At 41.6% G+C, this 23,952-nt stretch overlaps 1 protein-coding gene across 2 annotated transcripts in view; it reads right to left on the bottom strand.

Annotated features, from left to right (window-relative positions):
- The window catches only part of DGKI (diacylglycerol kinase iota), a 226,149-nt gene that overhangs the window by 26,715 nt on the left and 175,482 nt on the right, over positions 1–23,952 (bottom strand). For both annotated transcript variants that reach the window (XM_064514311.1, XM_064514314.1), the window contains exon 28: positions 10,411–10,436. In XM_064514311.1, coding sequence (XP_064370381.1) covers positions 10,411–10,436 — 26 coding nt within the window. The remainder of the gene's footprint in view (positions 1–10,410; positions 10,437–23,952) is intronic.

The following is a 23,952-nucleotide window of genomic DNA, read 5'->3' as shown; positions in this document are numbered from 1 at the left end:
TGAAGATAATGAATAAAAGTAAGCAAAAGTTAAACCTTGATGCGGTTTGAGGGGTTTTTAAGATGCAGACAAAACCTAGAAATAAAATGGTTAAAGCTGTGCATGGGTATGAGAGAGAGGGAAAGCTAGCAAAAACGTAAAAGCTGTGAAAACAAAAAACTTCCACTAGAAAGACTTGCTTGGACTTCTGCACAAGAAAATCACTTCCCCTCTGTTCACTGAAACAACACTTTGTTCACACTCTTTGTGGATAAATAAGCATTACATCAAAGAGCTATCTGGACTCATACAATCAGATTTGCCTCCCGATAGAAACAATGTAGCAAAAAAACCTGTATATTGGCTAACTGGTTGGTCCAAAAAAAGTTGCACCAAGCACCCAGCAAGGGACACCCCCTTAGGGGCCTGTTATTATAACACTGCACAGCTTACGCCAAGACAAGGACACAAATATTTGACACTACAATCACCCTCAGGAGTGAAAATTTCCTTAAAACTGTGCACAGGAAAAGTGTTCAGGCTAAAAATGAACATTTTCATGAGACTGTCCTGTAAAAACAGCCTACAAACCACTGGGGCATGTGCCTTAACATAATGCTCTTGAGTATATCTGTCTGGTGGCAATCTCCATCTTGTTTTCTTTCTAAGCCAATTTTTACCTCCACATTGAAGTAAAGTTCACATACAGTGACAGGAAATATACTTGCACTAAAGAAGAATAATTTTGCAGGATTTTTGACCTCTGATAATGAGCTGCTAATGATGGAACATCTCCAGCAAAAAGGTGACTAATGGCCTGGGAGAACCAGTTTCACATTTCAGTGCCTGATAAAGAAGTTATATTATGGCAGGGAATGTGATTACCTGCAAGCCTGATGAGACACCAAAAAAAAAAAAAAAAGTCTCTCACTAACCCTTTTAAAAAGACTAGCCCTAATATAGCAGTGACATCCCTTTCTACTCTACCATCAGCCAAGAGGAAGGAGAAGAAAAGTTGCAGGAAAAAAGCATGGCAGCCTACAATCTGAAGGAGCAGTCTTGCATGGGAATAGGGAAAGGTTCCTGGACTTCCTAGACGGGCTCTGCCTTAGCCTAAAGGCTGTTTAAGAGTCATGATGCAAATAAGACAGCAAAAGTACATACAGTATAGAGGTTTATTGCCTACAACACAGTACTTCTTGTGCTGGCTAAGGCAAGAATTATTTGACTTTGAGACTTTCTCAAAACACCTGTCTGCTTGCTGCCACTACCTAGTATGCTAAAGAAACAGATGGTAAACAAGATTTCCCACAGGATTTCAGCTTTGGGAAAGGCTTAAGCTTTTTAGAGAATCTGAGGGCATCAGTACCAGTCTAGGTGGCTTATGACAACAATGCTGTGAGGCACTATTTCCATGAAAGAAAACCAGATAAAGAGCCTGAAAATACAAAACAATCCCAAGAGGACTAGAAAAGAGATAGTATGGCAACTTGCTGCAACCAAAAGCTCAGAAGCACATCAGCTGAACACAAGCCAGAGGCAGAAGTCTGAGGACAATTCAGCAAGGCAAATTTTATGAAGGTCTTCACATAATATCTCCAGCTAGTCCATCTATACAGGAAAACTTGTGAATAAGCATATTCTCCTGTGGTTTGAGAGACATCTTTGAAGCACACTGGCACTCTGAATAAGTCCTACATCAATAATATCTATTTCTAGGACTGCAAAAAGATATAGAAAGTTCTTCCAAACATTTGCAGCTGTCCTTTAACTATTAAAGCACCGCATCCTGTGCGGTTCAAAGGAGAGAACTGACAGTTTGACTGCATCTGTCTGCCTGTCTTGGGAATATGACAAAATTTTTAGCATGCAAAGATCATCCATTACTCAGGTGGTTGTAAATACACATTTCAAACCCTTTCCTTTTAAACATTTTAGAGTCAAACAAAGGACAGCATCAAAACCACAGTTTAGAGAGAAAAAAATAATAAAATCACCACATAGGCTTGCTACAGAAAAAGAAACACCAAATTCTCACTCACAGGGAAGTCCCTTCATACCAGTTTGGAAGGATAAAGAAGCTTTCAAGCAGACGTAAATCACATTCAAGCTGCCTTTAAGGCCCTATGTGCACTGTCAGACTAGTTTAAAGGCACTTTGATGCCAATTAGAGTCCACCTCAAATTGTTTATGTGATGGTGCTGAGCTGAGAGTGCAGTTGGTAGTTCAGGAATGGAAGTTTTCAGCCCCTGATGGTGAAGGGGTGTTCTCCCTTCCTGCAAGACCATTTCAGTCAGCTTGCAAAGGAAGGGATGACCATAAGGAAAAAGGACTTCCTTTGTAAATGGTCCAGAAACCCCAAAGAACAGTTGCAAATAGACTAAGTACCATCTGGCAGACACCTTCATTTTTTTTTCCTTTCTCCTTCCCTTCCACACTTTTTATTTTTAAGTCAAGACTGGAACAATTAATGTCATATTCAGTGATGTGGTGGAGGAAAATGTCATTGATTAAGTGAGAACACAAGACAGGGAGGACTTTAGCTGACTAATCCGGACATTTTATCAGAGTGGCATTATTTTGGCAGGAAGAGATTTCTAGCTAGAATAATAAAGTGATGGCTTTTTTTTAAAATTAAAAATGAAAAAAGAGTAGAAAGCCAAGAACATTGTGGCCATACTGTTCCTCCCCCTTTCCTAATTTGGTGTCCAATTGCTACCACAAGCATTCCTACTGCTCTCCCCTCAGGTTTTTGCCACTGCAAGACTGACTGCAGTGGGTTTGCCTGGCAATTTCCATCTAAGTAGCTCTTCCTCAACAGCATGAGGGGTTCGCAGTAGGACTAAATAATTTGAAAGTCAGTTCAAGCATTTACTTGCTGGCCAGATTCTTGGGTGCATGGAAGGAATGGTTTTCGTTTCTTTTTTTCCTTTTAAATAAATTGCCACTGTAATCTGACCACAAGTAGCAGCACTGCCTCCATCAGAAACAAAGACCAAGAGTGAAGCACACTGCAAAGTTACCCAGGGCTTCTGCTTGAAAATAGGTGTCCTGACTCAGGCAACACATTCACTGTTCTCACTTCCTTCTGAGAGGAAAGAGATAAAGGCAGTGGTCATCTGGAAAGAAACATTTCTGAGTTTTCCTCTACTACTCATTCAAATGCCCACAGCTGCCAGACCTCTCCCTCCGAGCTGCCTCTATCCCTCTTGGTCTGCTAAGATAGGATGGGAGATGGGGCGTAGGGGCCTGTGAAAGGTTTTGGGCAGAGCGGACCTCCCTCAGACCTAGAGAAGCACTTTGGCAGAACACACTCTCTTGCTGCAACTACCGTGGCTCTGCATCGATCCCAGCCTCTGCTGAGCTGAGAAGTGAATGAACAAATTCAGAGCAGATCCCCAAGCAACTGTTGATTCAGCTGACCATAGACATACTTTCAAAACACTATCTAGGAGGGCTTTCTTCCCGAAGTGGCTAACTAATCAAAATAAATACCTGCAATCCGAAGCCCCCTGCTGTGCTGTCTTTGATTTGTTTCTGAGAAAGCATTCCACGACATCTGAATTTGTTGCTAGGTGAATGGCTGCAACATCACCCTGAAGAATACAGCTGCTTTGTTGGAGCTGCATGAAACCATCAATTTCTCTTCTGAAGGAATCTGGCATACAAAACAGAGGTGCCTCTTTTTTTTCTTTGACAGTTCTACCAGCACTGAGAGGTTTGGGTTCATTTGTACTTCCCTGCTCCTCCTTCCATTCAGGATAGCAGGATACTTAAAGGCAGAGAGCAACTCCTAAGGAGAATGTCCCTTTGCAGACTATGACTGGAAAGTCTAGTGGCTAGTGACTCCAGAAAGGAGAAAGGAGGTTGACAGAGTGAAATCCATGTTCCCACAGGCTGCCAGGGACAACAGGAAATCCCTACTTACTGGAGGTCCCAGGAAGAGTTCTCAGCTCTTGAGCTCTTTTCTGGGGCTCCTACAGCAGTCACCCTCTTTTCATAAGTTCAGACCTCCTTTTTTTAACAGGACAGACAGCACTGGAAGAACACCACAGTGCACAGCAAATCCTCACTCCAAGGGAGGAACAGACTCTGCAGGGCAAAGCATTTTGCTGTCTAGGGTAGAGCCGCCACTGCCTTCCATGCACACACTTTATCACTCCCTTCCTTGTAATTTATACAGCGGCTCTCTCCATCCAAGGGGACATTTAGAAACAGAATGTCTCCCTGTACTTCCTGCCCCAGGCTTACAGTTTGAACCCAGGCCAAGCTGTCCCTGCAGACAGGAGAGCTGGCACCAGGCCGATTGTTCCTTCCTTCCTCTGAGGGGGAGAGCAGCCGGTGTGACAGAGAGAGAAAAGAGACCCAAGAATGTGTTCTCAAGCTGTGGCATCCTTGCTTTCCAGAGTTGATGTCCATGGCATTATTGGTAAGAGCAGTGGGTGCTACCTGGACCAGGGCTGCTGGCTCAAACATCTGACTGGGGGGGTCAGAGTAGATAAGGGCAGCCCCTATTTCCAGAATACTGTCAACAGTCCCATTTTGGCACCCAGAGCCTGGCTGCTGCTGCTGGTCTGCAGAAACAACCTCTAGACAGGGAAGACTCTTGCATTATTGCTTTAATCACACCTGAAAACCTCCCAGCAGACACAGGCTCCACTTTGGCTCAGAAGGAGAGGAGACCTGTAGAGCCTGGCAATGGAGAGCCTTTTTCTTGTGAAAGAAGTGCGAAGAGAGTACACCTGCCCCAGGAGGCTGAATCACTGTTGTGAAAGGAGTGGCTGTTCTGATACAAGAAAATGCAAATTCTGTCCTCCCCTCCCAATAATACAGAAAGGTAACAACTCAATCCAAATACCCCAGAAAAGCAAGTTCTGGCCTCACAGGACCAAACCTGCACATCAGTCAGGCACTCCTTTATCATCTGCCTGTTTTCACAGTAAATCTTTTACCCTTTCCAGTACTCTGAGCACCTGCCTCCAGAGTCCTCTCCAAGACAGCAAAGCTTTCCTTCCTTCAGCTCCCCTCCCGACTCTCATTGCAAGACAGTCAATTTTTTAATTCTAGTTAACCTGTAGGTACCACTGGCAACTTCTTCAACAGCTTCTTCCCAGACCTCCATATCACAAAGTGAAAGTGCAGAATGTGCTCTTCAATACCTCAACTCCTTCCACTAAAGCCCAGGAAAACCTGCCTTCCAAGAAAAGCTTTGGGGAACATCTGCAGAATTTTGAGAGATGAAAATGAAAGAAACCGTATTGCCTATTGCCAGGCACCATCTGCTGATGGTGGTGCAGGCACCTGTAATACTCCCTTGCTCATGTCTCAACAGTACCAGCACCATCCTAAACATGCAGACTCTACAGTTCCATTCAGTTGCCTTCAAGCAAGCATCTAGCACCTTTTTAGCTGCACTAGGGTATCTCTTCTGGCCTCTAGACACCACTCCAGAAGCTACAAGTCTCCCACTAGCTCTGTATCACATCTACTAACCTTAAGAAGATAGCTTGGTTATCCTAAAATGGCACTAGATGACTCTGCGTGTGCAACTGGATAAAGCCCAACTGTCTTCCAGACCAATGGAGCAACTGGGAAGACCTAGGCACATAGGTGTATCTTGCGTCTCTTTCAATCATCTGTCATTAGAAAATTCTAATAAATGCTAACTTGAAGTTTACCATTTAAAACCTCTGGCACTTCTAAACACTCCTGCCTCAGCACAAACCCCTCCTAATGGTAGGATTTCCAGACTGGATGATACTTAAAACCATCCCCTGTCAGAATCTGAAAGATCTTTGAGTGTCCCCACTTGCCTTTCCAAGTATGCCTTCTATCGCCATCCTTTGTATCCTATTATTACATTGTACTAACCGTCTCCAAAATTTATCCTTTCATTATAATTTATCTCATCTTAAATTCTCATTTATGCCCTACTCCCTCATGAATTTGGAATCTACTGCAGAAAAGAGAGATTGAGTATAATCATAACAAAGTTTGCTAGAAATTATGCCTATGCAGTAAAGACTATGTTTGGCAGAAGAAAACACAAAAAGGTCAGTTTTAAGGGTTTATAGAGAAACAAGTAGAGCAAGACAACAAAGACAAAGATTTGGAACTTCCTGTCCCCAGCTCAGAATGTGACTCAGATGGGTAGGGACTAAGCACTGGGATTGACTGCTACTTGAGGTGGTTTAATATAGCCACCTAAAACCTTGAGTAGACCCACCAAAGACAAGGTTCATCTGTTTAAAGTTAGGCAGACATGTATTGAGCTGCATCAGCTCCAGGTTGCCATTAAGTAAATAACAGGGGGATGGCCTCATGTCTTTAATATCAGAACGCGATAGCTTGCTGGCATTTTTCTTCAGAAGAATGGAATGGAAACGGAACTCGTGCTATTTTTTAAGAGCATTTCCCTCAGTCTCTCAGGCAACAATGAAGGACAGCCAGCTTTCAGTTATACAGGCTAACTGAAGAAAAGGTAAGGCAACCCAGATAAAGCAATACCGTTGGTAATGTAAAATATTATTTAATGCATTAGCCTTTGAGAATTTGTAGGCAGATTTCTGCAAGGCCACTGTGAACAGCAATGGGCAGGGCCAGATCTGCCATGCTGTACTGAAAGATGCTGTGTGAAGGAAGGGTTTAGTAAAGCCCAACCATTCACCTAAGGATAGTCAGAGAATGACTGTGTACTGGCCAGGCAATGCATTAGAAGCGTGCATCCCCATCACTGATACCATACCTGATCTGGGAGCAATGGATATGGCTTCCTTCAATAACCTTTCATATTTGAAGGGTCCAACAGCTTCAGTCCTCCTGAAGATAAGACTTGGATTTTTATAGAGTGAAAATACAGAAGGTGGCATCATTTAGTATTAGGGGAGCTGCCAGTCCCCTCACTCGTGACATCTACCACATCCTTTGTGGCTCTGCTACTTGCCAATTGTTGACACTCAGCTGCTTCCAGAGCCCAAGCACTGTTGCTCTTCAAGGGTGCTGGGCGTGTAACTGCACCAGGGATCACTTGGCTGAACAGGGGGCCCCTCCACTTCACTCTTCATATGAGTCACCCCAAGTCCCTGTCTAAACTATCATGCCTTGGTGCTCATTTATTTTGTTCCATTCTGTCAGTCAATTAGGGAATTTGAGAGTTAGGGGCTTTGTTTACTTTTTTTATTCAGAAAGAAGGTGGATTTAACTCTTTAAATATGTATCTCCTAAATACCTGTACAGAAGACAGAGACAAACCCTCTTAAAAACTTTAGAGGTTTGTTTTTTTCTTTTGGGGTTATTTTGGCAGCCACTGTTTCCCTTTCTATGGAAATTAAAACAGTCTTGTGTTGTAACTGATAAAGGTGCCCTTAACACGTGTCCAGAACAAGGAGCATTGTGTGCTGTGACAATTGCTCATTAGATGTCCAGTCGCAGACAGATGGTGCTTTATCCCCACCTTCTCTCAAGACAGCATAATGTGTTGTCCCATCAGGGATTAATGGAAGTGCCACCTGCATTAGATGCTACATTCTGGTAGCAATTCTGTTATGGCACTACAGATGCTGCAGCTACTGCTTGCAGCTAATGCTAGAAGGATCCATTGCACGTGCAGGAGAAGCAGGACATTCAGAAACCAAAGTGAGAAGCAAAGTGAGAAGCACAATAAAAGAACCTATGCTAGACTGCTCTTGCTTTTTTGTAACCAAAAGGTCATAGTCAAGGGGAAAAAGACATTTGAAAAGGGAGACAAGGATGATGGGCAAGAAAGGGAGCAAAGAGAAACAGTAGGGGGAAGAAAAGAGGTCTGAAGATTAAAGAGGAAGGGAAAAAAAAAAGAAAAGGACCAAGGACCAAGTGGGAAGTTAAAGCAAAAGATATTACACAACAGAGAGAGAGCCTTATCTCTGTGATGGCCAAAACATCACAGCATCAGAAAATCAGAACTCTAAGGTTCTGCATTATAGGGAAGAGCAGCTGAAACAAGGTCAGAGAGTGATGCCTGTGAGGGTAAGTTATTCTACCCTCAGAGGGTCTTGCCCCTCATACACCCCAAAGCGAAGTCTACATAAACATTATGGCAATTCAGAGAGAAGGTTTCAGCTCTCCCATCTTGTGTTTAGAGAAGAAACTTCAGATCTAAGACTAATTCAAGATGCTTGCACACTTATGCATAAAGTGGACTGAGAAGCACCTAGGCTCAAAACACATCTCATGTTACAACACTTCTGTCATGTTTTCCTTTCAGTAGTGTGCTCATTTACCATGGTCTGCAAGTGTCATAAGGGGAGAGAGGAAATCCAAGGTATTGGGCCTCTCTTTCTAAAGTCACTGAGATATGGGAAGCTTTTTGTGTTTGAGAGAAGCTCCTAAATATTTACATTTATTCAATGGATGACAAATCTAGCTAGATATTGCACAGTCCTGAAACACAAACCTTGTAACAACTAGCACTGCTGAGTCACTAACTTGTCAAGGGGGCATGAGCCTTTAACCCTGCATTTCAGAGGAGGTTTCTTATGGGAGAAAGGGAAGAGAGGAAAGGGTAAAGATATTCAGAGATGTTTATCAAACCTGAAAATTCAGATCCCAGCAACAGATGGTAGATGGCAAATGGAAGATTTTGTGACAGAATAAAATTGTATAAAAATAGTGGAAAGAAGGAATGCATTACAGCAGCAGGAAATACTAAAGTTTAAAAGATCCACAAAGAAATATACTTTACAATGTTGCTCCATTAATAGATAGAAATGGAGCAACAGAATAAATGCAAGGCAAACAAGAAAGCAAGAGCATTCTATTACTAATGAGCTTATGCACTGAGAAGCAGCTTGAGTCCAGGTCTTAAAATAGTATATTAAAACATAATACTTTCATGTTTATACTGAAGGTTTGGGAAATGGGGAATAGTGTTAACATCTCACAAGTCTCCATACTTTATATTAACCAACTGCAGTCTTAATAAAAAGCAGAACTATTAAACAAGAATACCACCTCTGGTTCACAAAGTCCATGAGCTGCAAGCCACTGGAAGCAGATGGGATGTACAGGGAAAGTCAAACTGAAGGCTTGCCCCATTCTCTTGCTCTTATTTGTCAGGGAATCCACTTACTATTAAACAGTATGAATGGACCAGATGGGCTAGAGAGATTTTTGGTCTGACCAGTGTGTCTGTTTTTATAACTTTCTTTACTAAGAAATGACACGCCAAGGAGATGGAAGAGAATGTATTCATGACAGTATGTTTGACAGACACTTTTCTGGCCTAAAAAAATTTTGGCTAGAGCCGAGGACAATATAGATTGATACCTAACTAGTCACCCTGTGCTCCAATCAAACCTACATACTTCAGTCACACCCTGCAACATCTCTTGTTGATGCAATTTTGCATTCCACCAAACCTCTGTTAGTATTTTTTGTTGCTCACTTGTGTAGTTCTCCATACACTTCCAGGCTCAGATCCCCCTTACATCTTCATTTGCAATATTCCTTACTGTTCTAAATCTGGACCTTTCTTGAATATTTATTGTATTGTCTGGAAATTTGGCTGATTGTGTAACTGCATACAGATTGGATGGCAGAGGAAATTAGATATTTCTTTCTTTTGTTGACTAAAATAATATTCAAGTTTCAGAGCTCCATCATGAACTTTCCAGTCTAAGTTTGTCTCCCTTTTTTTCCATTCCTTATGCAATTCTGCCAGTGCAATCCTCTCCTGATTTGCAGCGTCTCTGGATTTCAGTATCAATGCAACCATATTTTTAATGTACTTTAAAGGATCATAGCATCCAGCACTAAGCAACTAAGTTGGCCAGGATGTTAACCAGCTAGTCACTGTAGACTCCTTCTGTAGTCCATAGGGAAAGATCAGATCCTTCAGTCTGCTTCGGAGCAAGTATATTACCTTAACCTGCAATTCGCCAGCTACTCAAGCCATGAGAATCTTATATGTAGAAGCTACTAGCTGTGCTAAATTCCAGATCATACAAACTGATATTTTTGGTAGCCCAAGATAACTTGTGTTCAAGTCTTTAAAGTGTAATTCACTCTCCTCTGCTACAAAGACGCTGTCCCATAAGAATCATAAGAGATTAGCTCATCTTCACTAAAACCATATATTGTCCTTTAAGCCTGCACATGTCCTTCGATAGGTGAGGTGTTACGCAGTTGCCTGAATACATTGCAAACACTTGCAATGGTTCAGCTTGCTTGAGCAAGATTCATTTTACAAGCAGCTCAGCACAGACTTAAATTCTGCCAGCTCCAACAAAATGAACAAACACTTCATGTCTGGGGGCAAACAATATTTGAGCAACATCAAAGTTTCATTTTTTTAAAGTCAATCTTCTCCACCATGGGTGTATTCAAACTCAGCTTCCTAGCTAGTCTTCTGTCTTGTTTTTAATCTGTCAGTAATATCTATAAAACAGAACTTACCTTGATCTTCTGAAGAGACCGGTGACCTGGAATAAAACAACAAAGGCTAGTCAATCTTTTGTATGAAAAGGCCACAAATAATGTTCTGTGTCACTGTGGGGAATAGGATATGGAAGAATTGACAGGTTTTAGTCTTGGGCTCACTTAGAAGGGAGGACTGGGAGGCAGCTAACAAGAAAAAAGGACGAAAGGGCAGAGACCTGCACTAGCAGCTGGTCCTGCAGACCAGGGCAGCTGTATGGAATCACATCCAAAAAGCAACCGGCTGTGGTCACATTATTAAGCACTCATGCCAAGAATTTCTCTAGGTACTTGGCAGAGACCTTATCTACTACTGTTACTGCTGGAAATAGCTGAGGGCTAATGTTAACTGGTGAGAAAGTGCTGATCCTCCAGACATCATTGCAGGGACAGAAGTGTGTGCTAGGAGAAAACTTCACTGCTAGAGCTGATGAAATAAAAGGTTGAAGGAAATAAAAGCTTCAGAGGAACTCACAGTCATTAGGGAGGCCATTTTTCTTACCATGAGTCAGAGTGGTTGATAACATAAAACGCTAGCCCTAATTATTAAAAGTTGCTGCCATTTTCACAAAATTAACATAAACAGACAAAAATAAACAAACAAAAGGTCCGGACAGACAAAACTACAGAAGAAAACAACTCAACAGCAGAGCACAAGAATGACAGGATACACTATCACAGTGTGATATACACACACACAGTGGCTTAAATCTCCGATAATACTCCCAGAAAGTGAGGGGTTATAAAACATGAGGGACCTGTCAGTGCCCCTGCTGATGAACAGAAGGGTGTCACTGAAGTCAACGGATCTGTCTCACAGCTCCCATAACTACAGATTATACTCCTCATCATTTTGCTCAGCATCCACAACAGAGGAACATGAAGAAATGTGAAGTATTGGCCCAATTTTTTTTTGCTGCAGTAGCTTGGCTCAGCATAACTGGGACTCAAATTTGGGATGTGCTTGGTTATTCTGACTCAGACTGACACCATGCAGTGGATGGGACCATTGCCTCAGCACTTCCCCCACGATGACTTTCAACTGCATATACAGCCTTCCCCCTAAGATAACAAGTAGTTTGCTCCTGCAGTGAATGGTACAACTCCTGTTTTCCTTCCAACGTATATTTAATTTTATACTGAAGTATGACAGTAACGGATTAGCAAAGATTTAAAAATGTTACTGTTGCCAGCAAAGTGATCAAAGCTGGTATCAGAAAAGCAGCCAGAGAACGAGGAAGGGAGTAGAAAGCACATGAGGAACAGAGTAGAGTGTATGTACATTTGACAGAGTCAGCAGGGAAGACGAGGGTGGCAAAGGGTTAAAAGCCCTGGATTTAGAGGAAAAAAGGAACTGAGGAAGCAGTCGTGATCTCATTCCATAACAAGGGTCTGAAAATGAAGGTTTAGGGATTATAGGGATTCAGAAGCAGATATGCAAATATGTAGATGCAAACAGGAAAGATGGAAAGAAAGGAAGGAAACTTCCCTAATGAGGTATGCAAATTTTTATTTTTAAAAGAGAGAGATTTGCAAAGAAAGAGAGGAAAGAGTTACAGCACAGCTGGAGCAATGGTCACAGTGAAAGGAAAAATGTGATTGCCTAATTAAGATTCTGACTGTGCTAGAAGCCAATATATCTGTATGGGTCAGAATTAATTAATCCTCTACTCCCATTAAATCCTCTGATTGCTGCTCAACATCCTAGGCTTTTACCCTGCTCTGCTGCCAGACAGGCCAGCTATGTCCTTCCACTTCAGCCATGTCCATCAAAATGCAACAGGAATGCAGGTAACCCAGAGGATTAGCAAGCATCACTAGGGCTCAGTCTCACTGCTGTGGCCAGTTACAGGCCTTCCTCCCACATATCCCCAGCAGAAGCCCTTCTAAAGGTCAAAATGCAACACATCCTACAAGGTTAAACAGTGCAGGATGGGACATATCAAGTGGTGCAGTTTTTCAGGTTCTTAAAAATATTTTTATACCTGAAGTCATGCCAGGTTCCTTAGCTCACATATCCTGATCATCTACCCATTGCTAATGCAGTATTCTACACCATCAGTAGCATTTACTCTTTTGGTTTGTTTCTCAGTCACACAGTTTCATCACCTTTCAGGTCTTTATTTGGAACAATAATATAAAACAGTACAGATTATCCTATAATTTGACTCTTCATTATGTCCAGTAAAATAGAGGTCATCAGCCCCTTAAAACATCAACAAGAGATACTATTACAATACCGCCACCTTCTCAATTAGAACATTAAAGTGAGGGGTAAAGAATATATTTGCACACATTTTAATGTGCACATATTTCAAAATCACACTTTTCAAAATACTAATGCTATATATGTAGCTTTGTTGCATGCTTTGAAGTTAATAGATGAATGGTAACAAATCTAATAGGTATTACTGTTCGTCCTAGCAGCATTTTCATTTGAAAGGCTTCATCAAGCATCTTTTGGAATTCTGTAGCCTAGTTTCCTGAGGAAATAAGGTTTATATAATCACAGCACCTTGGTGTGTATGTATGCGCCTGTCTGCCTCACCCTAATGAAGTTTGAGCCTGTTGGCTGATTTCACCCATCGTTAGCAAAGCAGGGGAGACCCAATTACTGCTTTCACAAGGAAAAGTAATAGCATAAACTCAAACTTTCCAAGACAGCTGAGAAGCCACAACAAAGAGAGGTTTTGAATATCTCAGGCATAGGAAAGCCTCAGTGAGAGCTTCCATCATTTGGGATACCAAAGGATCAACCACAATAAACTTTGCCTCCTTTATTCCACTACTCAGCAAAAGAGTATTTTGGCAAAGACTGGAGAAGACTTTATGCCTTCTCCTATGATTTCTGGCCATACATTTTAGCAAGGGAAGGGATTTTCCAAGCCATTCAACACTGGTCTAACTACACCAATGGAGTCTTGCTAGTAACTATAAAATAAGAAAGTGAAGCTGCTGAGCCCTTTTAAAGTCTACACTAATAGTGCTGGACATTTCATGCATTCTCTGGTCTACTCTATGCTTAAGACAGGTTCCAGGGGAGGAAAAAAAAAAGTCTAATGATCTGCTCTAAACTACATACACTCATTCCACAGCCACAGAGGGCTTTTCCGTCAGCAAAAAAATCAGATGGATGCTCATATTTCTGGTCACACATCTCTCTCTCTGCTCTGTAAGGAGTGTGAAGGAAATACTATGGCAGCACTGGTCACCAAAGGGGTGTCCTGAACAGGGCAGTTTCTCAGCTGCTAACATCTACTGAGTAAACATCTAGCTAGCTCCTGTCAGCTGCACTCTGAGCACGAAACTAGCTCTGTGTTTTACTGTCCTAAAGAAGCAAGTTCTCATTCTCATGACCTCTATGTATTTAAAAAAAGTAGAGAGTGATGGTCAGAGATACTTCAGAAGAACTAATATGCTTCCAAGATCTGTGGCAAAATGATTTCATGAAGAGCTTTTCATTTGGAAAAAAAAAAAAGAAAAAAAAATTCAGGCACCGAAATATCCTAATCTTGGCCATGGCCATTTCGGAATTGAATTGGTTATTTCTCATTTCAGCTGCGACTTGTTTGTGCTCTTATCTTGGTGAAAAATTAACTTGTAGAAAGGAAGGCTCATCCCCCCGCCTGCTTCTCCCACTCCTTCCAGAAGAAGAAAGCAAACAGAAAACAGGCCAAAGTCCACGACTGCCTACATTTTCAGAATCATAAGCTTAAATTAGTTCTTCTACCAACAACGCTCTTTCCCATGCATAAGTGTGAAAAGGAAGCCCTACTCCAGCTCAGCTCTTGTGGAACTCCTGCTCCACTGTATGGAGGTGCCACCCAGAGCAGCAGTATAGGCTAGACAGAAGGCAGGATAGCCAGCACTTGTAGACAGAAATAAGACTGACTCAGGCCAAGAGGCTTCAGACTTTCTGCTATTTCCCAACTCTTCTCTGAAGCACCAGCACTGTGAAGGTTGGCCCTAGGCTTCTGCTACCAGCTACCCAAAACCAGATAAAAGCTAGTGAATACTAGGAGAATCTGAGTCACTACCCAAACACATAAAGAACTTTGCTGATGCCCATAAATCAAACTGCCCAAGTATCACACAATGAATGTTACTAGAATTCAAACTAGCCTTCACATACCAAAACCTTTAAGAGGATAAATAAGATAGAAGGAAGTTGCACCTTGACAGGGCAGAAGTAACTAGAGATTCACATTGTACTGAAAGGGCCACTGCCTTGTGAAAGATGCCATGCCAAAAGGTGTTAATCTGGCTTTTCCTATTCTGATTTGACATACACTTTATGAAGAGCTACTGCTGTAGCAACTAGTTAAAGAGAAGAGAAATACTACTGTGTCGGGCATGTTATCCCATCTGTTATGAGGGCATGTTATCCCCTCTTTTTTCTTTCCACACTGCTTTCCACCCCTCTTTCTGCTAGGGGTCCTGCAGGAGCATCTTCCTTCTACTGCAGAGTGATATATTCTCCTCAAAAGGGATAACAGCACTTGCAAGCCTCAGTCTACAAGGGGAAGCTGCACATTGCCTGCTCAACAATTTCTTCTGCAAGCAAAGCAGTACTTTTTGTGCGTACACAGGATGCACAAAGATCTCCCAGCAAATGAGGTACAAATATTTAGAAATGCATAAAAAGGCCTGAAGAATAATGCAAAAATCCCCTAATCATCTGCTCATTAGATGCTTCCAGGAAACTGGAAGTCTTATGAAACTGAAGGTATCAGACATGCCCACCTTAAACAGTACCTCAGAGTTAATGATATGATCCAAAGCTAATTGGAATTTTTCCACTCACTCTTACAGACTTTGCAGCAATCCCTGGAAAAAACCTAATCCTCAGCATAGCCAAGACACCCTTCAATATCATACAAGCCTTCCCCAAACAGCCAAACACTCACAGCTGTTTCCAAATGCACTCTCCAATGTGCAAGCACTAGATTTATTCAGCACTGGAGGGGTAGAATAGGGAATATTCATTTCTAAGGAGGAAAGGGACTGTCACAATTTAGAGCCTAGTCAACTGGGGCTTGAGAAGCTAGAGAAACGCAGCCAGCCTCCAGCAGATGAATTCTAACAAAATTTCAGCAAATGGGTACATTATTCATGAAGACAAAAGCCTCTGGAGAAACAAACACGAAGCTGATGTAAAGCAGCTATTTTAATCAATAAACCTGTAGCTGAAACCATCTGCACCAGGCCTATTTAAAACCAGGCACTTACAATTTAAAGGCCGAATAACAATCTGTGTGCAGCAATTCTGCTAGGTTTTATGATCATTTCCTCTTTTCCCTGCTTCAGCAATGTAGTTCTGCAGACTTTCTAACTCACTCTGACAATAGCTACCTGTGACCAGGGGAGGGGAAGCGTTTTTAGATTAAATCCATGCCTTCTCATTTTGTGTGTACATCTCTTCGTACCTGTAAGTGGCATCCCCATTGGGATTTATTCACATATTCTCTGATTGTAATCAAATAAACATTTTAGTATATTAAGTATCTTCAAAATATAGGTGAGGACACCCCCTCATTCAGCACTCTGCATCATCTCCTCTGGGCCTGGTGAGTCATCTGCAGTCCAACTGCAGACAGTGCCTCCTACCTTACTGGCAGAAAGGCAGACAGCTTGCTTTCCTGCTCCCTCAGCATCCTCTACCAGGAGGAGCCCAAAGAGAGCTTAAAATAATGCTCAGCCTGTGTATCGCCATTTCCTGCCATGGCACTTGATGGAACATAAAAGCCTAAGAATTACTGAGAGCTTTCCCACGCTTACACTCTGAACCTACACATGTCCAATTCAGAGTGACCTTGACAGGCTGGAGAAATGGGCTAGCGGGAACCTTATGAAGTTCAACAAAGGCAATTGCAAAGTCTTGTACCTGGGGAGGAATAACCCCATGCAGCAGGACAGGCTGGGGATCTACTGGCTGAAAAGCAGCTTTGCAATAAAAGATGTGGGGTGTTAGCAGACTATGAGTTAAACGTCAGCCAACAGTGTGCCCTTGCAGCAGTGGAGGCCAACTGCATACTGGGCTGTATTAGCAAGAGCATAGCTGTAAGATAGATGGAAGTGATTTTTTTCCCCTTTATTCACTACTTATGAGACTGCATCTGAAGTTGTGTGTCCAGTTTTGGCCTTCCAGGAAAAGAAAGACATTGCCAAACTGGAGCAAGTTCTGTGAAGGGCCACAGAGCTGGTTAGTGCCCATGGCATATGAGGAGAGGTTTAGGGAACGGGGTTTATTCCATAAGAAGAGAAGTCTCAAGGGAGATCTTATGGGTGTCTAAAACTACCTAATGGGAGGGTACAAAGAAGACAGAGCCAGAGTCTTCTTGAAGTAAAGAGGGGGAGGAAGAAGATTAGGATGAGAAGCAACAGTCCCAAGCTGGAACATGGTACATTCAGATTGGTTATTAGGAAAACCTTTTTCACCATGTGGACGATCAAACACTAGAACAGGTTGTGCAGACAGATTGTGGAATCTCCATCCTTGGAGATATCCATAACTTAACTGAACAAGACTATGAAAAATATGATTTAATTGGACTTGTTTCAAGCAGGGGTTTGATTAGATAAGCTTAGAGTTCCTTCCCAACCCAAACTATTCTGTGTGTCTATGAGCCTCTCTACAAGGCTTCCTGCTGTAACTATCTCAGCTTTCTTGTAATTCTTTCCTCCCATATATTTCTCAAAGACAATGGTAATACTATCTGAAGAATAACACACATGGGAAAATTCTCACCAACAATGTTCCCTGAATCTAAAAAGATCCATTGAAGATATCTATTATTTTGCAGGAATGCATTCAGAGATGTCCTATTCATTTGTACCAACGGTTTGGAGAGCCTAATTTTGCTGTCTGTAAAAGGCAAAGACAGGAACCTTCTCTGCCATCTCTCTAGTCCCTTCCCTATTGTCTGGTCTCTATCTGCACAATAACCATTGCCACACACTGCTCGCAAGCAGCACAACATGTAAGACTCTAGCCTGTTGCTTTTACAAAAAAACAAGGGCAGCTCCAGTGTGTCCCTTGGTGTGTCTCAGGCATATCTATGCCTCTTATATTGTTCCATATCTTTTCGCATTGCTAACTTTTTAGTTCTTACTATTTGCATTATTTCTCTGCCCACTGACTGTAAAAGACTCTGAATGAAGGCTCGGAACACTGTAACACAGTTATACTTGATGTTGTAGTGACACCCAGAGGAGTTTCCTGGGAATTGCTGCTTAACAGGGGAATAAAAGATTTTCAGGGCAAAACCAGATGTAAAACCAAACATGTTTAACATTTATTTAAAAACCAAAAAAAAAGGTAAAAAGCAACAGAAATGTTCTAACATGTTCATCTTGGAAAAAACAAAGGACAAAGGAAGCTGGTTTGTTGTTTTTTTTGGAAAAGAAGGCATGAATGAGTAGCAGGGTCACTGTAGAGTAACTCCAGCCTAATACTTGAACCCTCTTTCTCTTATCACCACATCACACCAAAGTACGTCAGAGGAATGTAAGACATTAGGCTTGAAGAGGGCCCGATCCCAGTCTCTCTGAAAAGACATTCTTCAAGATTTGAATTAAATATTTACAGTGCTCACTGAACCACTTGTTGAGTGCCTGACAAATTTGGGAGGCAAAAGGTAAGGGAGAGGTAGTAGCCAATGCGGCTGTAACCCTAAAAGAATATGAAGTGAGATATAGCCACACCATGCAATTTTCAGGTGAAATGACAGACAGTTAAGGGATAGGATGCCCTTTCAAATGGCTCTTTATTAAAAACTACATAAAAAGACATGGAGCAAGAACTAAAAGGGCCAGGTATTTGCACTGTCTTAACCTTCTATATGAAAAATAAAAAAAAAATTAGGCACAATCTGGTAGCAAATTCATCTGACTCCTTTTCTTGACTAATGATCTGTGTACCTCCTCTTGGAAAAGATTATTCCAGGGGTCATTTTGCTATGACTGTAACTTTTTATTTAACTTAGAGAAAGGAATTATTCTGGTAACTGCAAAGCCATGACAGGCACACTGCTGGCCCATCAGGCATGCTCTGATTCAAAAGTCTCATAATCACCAGCTTGGCCCTCAGGCTAGATGGAGCTGAAGTGCATCATCTGATTGGTATCCTAAGGCAGCTTCCCAATAAACCCAGGCCAGTTTGGGTTTCTGAACAATCTAGAAGTTACCCTAAATGCTGTGTTTGTTACCACAAAGCAAGCCGGCAACTCCTGTTAAATTGCCCTTAGTGGTTTGGGGGGAAGAGAAACTAAAATATAGGAATACCTCAGAAACAGATTCTTTCAATTATGTTCACATATGAGTGGCCTGATTTTCAGAAGTGCTACCAAGTAACCCTCAGTCGCTTAAATTGCCTGTCATTCAAAAAAAAGGGGGGGGGGGCAAACGCTTCAGTTAATTTGCATAACACACTCAGCTAGACAAAGAAATACAGGTCCTTCTATAATCCTAGGCAAAGCAGAATTGCTGAGTCCTGCACACTCCTGCTATGGAGTAATTAGTGGAGAATAAAACTTGTAATGGGAGTTTCAGATATGGTTTTGTGCTGCACTTTTAGAGGCCTGGCACAGAAACAAGAATGCAGGAGTCAGGGTTAAACTGGCTCAAAGCCACCTCTGGCTCTCTGATTTCAGCTCTTGGCACAGTTTTGCCAGGTCCATCTGTCCCTGCCTGCCCATGGGCATCAACACTGCCAAGAATCTCAGCAAAGCTATGTGCTATGTCCCACTCCTCATGTATTTCCCTCCCACACACCCACCTCTGTGCCAGAACTGCTAAATGCTCACTCAGTCTCAGCTACTGAGGCAAACTTGTGGGTTTTAGTGCTCCTTTCCCAGCACAGAGGAGCAGTAGGCAAGGAGATAAGAGACAACCTTTCTCCCTCCACCTTTGAATGTTCTTAAGATTTCAGATTTCCCCCTGCAGTCAGGGGAGCAGGACATACAAGCAGGATGTGGAAGACCTAAGGCAGCTGCCAAAGAGCCACCCTTCTTCCCCATTGCAGGCGAGTGCCTCAATCGCCTGCTGCTTGGCACTGCCAGGGGCAGCATTCTTTCCTCCCAAAAGGAATTGCTGGATGAACCAGAGAACCTCTGCCTGACACGAGCATGCTAAATTCAGCCCACTTGCAAGTAGTTTCTGTTTCAACAAAGCAACATTTTCCAATAGGAAATCCCACTTCTAGTTCAAGGAGTCAAGTGAACATTTGTGTCAAAATACCGCTCCCAACTTCATCCAAACACTCTGAATGTTGTGGCTCTAAAATACTAAACTGCAAAGTTCAGAAGCTTTTGACCTATTTTCACATGACTATGCTCTGCCTTTAGCTTTTCTTGAATGGTATTTTGACACTTGCCTTTCCAGTTTCCAGCCAGAGCAGAAATCAGAGCATACAGATATCTAAACAATAGAAGAGAACTAGGGAAAGTAATATGCACATTACATATGTACGAGAGTGAGATGCTATGTTCATACACATGTCCTTAAGCTCTAAAAGCTTATCAGTTTGGCTTTGATAAGGCAGCTTAGTACTGAAGAAGAGCACATTAAGAACTGGTCTCTCCTCCAAGCAGATGGCAGCTCCTTATGGCAGGGACAGAGCACATGGACACAGGCTTGCCTAATCCTGTCCAATGCTTGGAAAACTACGACCTGGATTTTTTTTTTTTTCTTGCTTCAACTCTTACATATAGATAACAAATACACACAAACACAAACATACATATTACCTAAAATGGCAAGGTTCATTTCTTTTCCAGCCTTTAGTGGATTGAAAACCTACAGTGCTGGAGAATATTCACCCTATAACTATAATGGCACTTAAAGCAACACACACAAGCCCAGAAGAATGCATGCTCTCTTTCTGTCAGTCATCCTATACCACTGTAACAAACCCTGGTAGCCCCTCTTTCTGTGCCTTTAAAATCACTGCGAGCCCTAGGTCTGCTGTTTCCACGCTATAAAGCTGAAGACAGGGATGTTCACATCCCACAGCGGCACTGCCAGCCCCACTGTTTCCACTGTCCTCTTGCCTGGTACAGTTATCACATGCCTGAGGCTTGCAGGGAAGCAGTAGCCCCTAAAGATCAAATTATCAGATGTCATTTTCTTTTACCCAGACAAACAGAAAGCAATTGTACAAGAACTGACTATCTTGATATGTTCCCCAACTTTCTTGGCTATAGAGCTGCTTTATTTCTCAGCACAGACTCCACTCTTCACTCCAGAGGCTGAAGTAAGGAAGCAGAGATGGGGGGGAAAAAAAGAAAAAAAGAAAAGAAAAAAAAAAGAAAAGAAGGAAAAAAGAATGAGTTGTAACAAGAAAGGAGAAAAAAAAGAAAGAACTCTTCTATTTTGGCATTGGCAGTCAGGAAGGATTATACCTGTTATGGTAAACAACTTAAAGAAAACAGATGCACCCAGCTATCTGTACTCTTAACACCAATTTCATCCTTTAAACACATTCCAGCAAAAAACTTATATTCCACTTTGAAAACTCATTTTCTTCCGCTTATATACTGGAAAAATTCAAAAGGCATTTTCAAGCTAGACAGCAGTAAACTTTCTACACCACAATATGTAGGTCCCTTTGTCAAGCACATATACTCTGTTGCTTGAAATCACCCCAAGGAGAAGCGAAGAGCTGGACTGCTTGCATTTCCCTTTTGGAGAGTGGGATGCCAATCAACAAGCAAGATCTCTCTACAGAAGCCAATTTGTAGTCTCATGGTGTGCAGGAGTGTTTTGCATGTCACTGTCTGCCAAAGCAATTTGTCAGCAGGGTGAATTTCCTCAGCTGCGCATCAGGTGTGGAGATGCTACAAAAATCATTAAGAATCTTCATTCTGAGGGTTGGGAGAGGTGGGTGGGAAAAGAGGAAGCTAGAATCCCATCCTATCCACTCTAGACATCTACATTCTGAATAATAAAATTATTTGGTAATAACTACTGATGAGAAGAAAACATCCTACAGGATGCAGTACAGGATGTACTCTATTTCCATCACATACAGAACAGGCAGAAACACAGACCCGCCTCATCAGATGTGCCTACTGCTGTTAAAACCCCTTAGCAACTGAACATCTCAGCACCAAAGGGCTAAAGACTTAATTCTGGAAGAAAACAAACACTATTCGCATTGCACTCATGTAAGCAAATCAGGCTGTACATATGCAAATCAAAACCTAATTCTAATTTCTTCCTTTTCTAACTAGAGTTAACAAGAGCAAAGCACAGGACTTTGTCTTAAAGCTCAGTATCACTGGAAACAGGTTGTCAGGATGATGGGTCTAGGTTCTGCATGTGCCAAGTTCTAATGACTGCTGCAGAAATTTTAATAAATCAAAAACATGAATTTTCTACACACTAGTCTTCTGTAGATACGGTCAGACTTCAGCAGTGGAGACATCAAAAACCTACTAATTAACAGGGGTGCAAGTGATTAAGTAAGGTTCTCCATCGATCTAATCACTTAAAAGAGACAGCAGAAGTTGCTGGAAGTTCATATTAAACGATTTGCAGAATCACCTTATTCTCATTGTTTGCAGATGTCTCTCAGGCCTGGCAGGTGCAGTCACTATATAGTCACAACACATTCCCTGACATAAAAGGGAATTTACATGGCAACATTTTCCTTAGTCCTGTTTCTGTATTCTCTGCCATCAAAGCAAAATGTCAGGATTTTTCTATGCCCAGAATGGTCCCTGAGATGGTAACAACATGGCTAAAGTAATGCAGAGCCCCTCTGGATTCTGAGTTCAGACCAGCTCTTCTCTTGTTTATCCTCACAGACACAGTGGCTGGGTTTGTGTATACGGGATATATTCAGGATATATCAAAAGTGCATCTGATGTATGCTCAAACAGTCCATAGTTATTTTGCTCCATTTCATGCTAGCTAACAGATTCAAATTCCAAAGTGAGAAATCTGAAGGGATTTAATGAAAAAGAAAAAAAAAAAAAACAAAAACAGATGATGGTCTGCTTAGAGCCAGTCTTGAAAAGATATTTTGGTGCCAACATTCCTCCCCATCGCCTGTGATTTTAACATTGTCTTCCTCTCTAAACTGTGTTCCTTTCTCAGCAGTTCTTCGCACAAGGTGTATTTATTATTCCAACCTGTCCTGGAGTTCCTTCTCCTGGCCAGGACAGCAGTGAACACCACTAGAACTAGAAATATTGGGGCAAAGCAGACACGGATTAAATGACAGTTTGGGAGAGGCTCAAGAGTAACCTGTGAATGCATATTTCTCCCAGCCTAAGTTTTTTTTCTAGCTTCATGACAAATCATTTGAACAGACTCATATATATCCCATATATACAACAGCAGGACCAGAAGCAAAAGGAAAATAACTTAAAAAAAAATTATAAAAGCTGGACACTAGAATTAGTTTCCAGACAGTAGCAGTTATTAGCAGCAGCAGCTGTCCTTAAAGAAACTTTTAAAATCCCACAGGCTTCAAAACAGCACAGGGCACAGAGTGAGATGCACAGTGCTACAGTCTCCAGATTGTTCTTATATTCAATGATTGTACCACAAAATAACTATCCTTTCTTTGAGCGTCTCTTTACTAAAATGAGTATATAAGAAAATAAGAGATTCAAGTTATTTCTGGCAAGGTTTGATTTTAAAAACATAGGCATCACACAGAAAAAAAAATACACTCCTTTTTGTCAGCCAAAATTCCACTGTTTTTTTAAGAGCCTTGCTATTGTTTGTCAGGCTGTAAAAATTTTTCCGGTAACAGAATTTTTTCAAAAATTTTTTTGGCAACAAGTGAATCTTCAAAACAAATTAGTAAAGCAATGCCAAAATTCTGTTACATTTTTATTGTTACATTGTAAGTTTTTAAATGAATGAGAAAGGGCGGACTTTTTTTTTCAGAACAGCAAGTGTATGTGCTTAAGGTGGAGTCCCAAAGAAAGACAGTACTTACTCAGTTTTTCTACTGAAAATCTCCAAAAGCAATGAAGAAGGTGCAGCTAAAGTCTTGAAGTATATGGAGAGAATTAATATTCACACCAGGAGCATAAAGTACACCATAAAGAGACCATTTACCATGTCTGGGCACAAGCGTGTAGAACAATTAACAGGTGCCTCCTTTGTCGAGAAAGTCTCCAGAGATGGGGAAACGGGAAGATTTACAGCAATAATTGAAGAAAAGCTTTCCTAGTGGTGGATAAATTGTAGCTTCCACCTGGAATTTATACAGGACTTAAAATACTGTGACTGCATCTCGCTGACAATAGGGAGAGCTTTCAGAATGCAGGGCCAGACCCCACACTGAGATGCATCAATTTTTTTCCCACTCAGTCTCACTCTGAGAACCTGCTTTCCCTCAGAACAATTGCTCATCCATTTGCTATACTCTTTTTATTTAAAAATGTGTGCTTTTCAAAGTACTTTCCTTATTTAACTTATATTTACCTTTCTCTGAACCATTCCCTGCTCTCTTTCACATCATTTTTCCTCATCTTTAAGAACTCATCTTTTCTTTCACTAGCA

This window comes from Dromaius novaehollandiae, chromosome 1, assembly GCF_036370855.1.
Source record: "Dromaius novaehollandiae isolate bDroNov1 chromosome 1, bDroNov1.hap1, whole genome shotgun sequence".
NCBI lineage: Eukaryota > Metazoa > Chordata > Aves > Casuariiformes > Dromaiidae > Dromaius > Dromaius novaehollandiae.
Note: the sequence above shows the minus strand (reverse complement) of the source record. Positions and strands in the feature narration are given on the sequence as shown.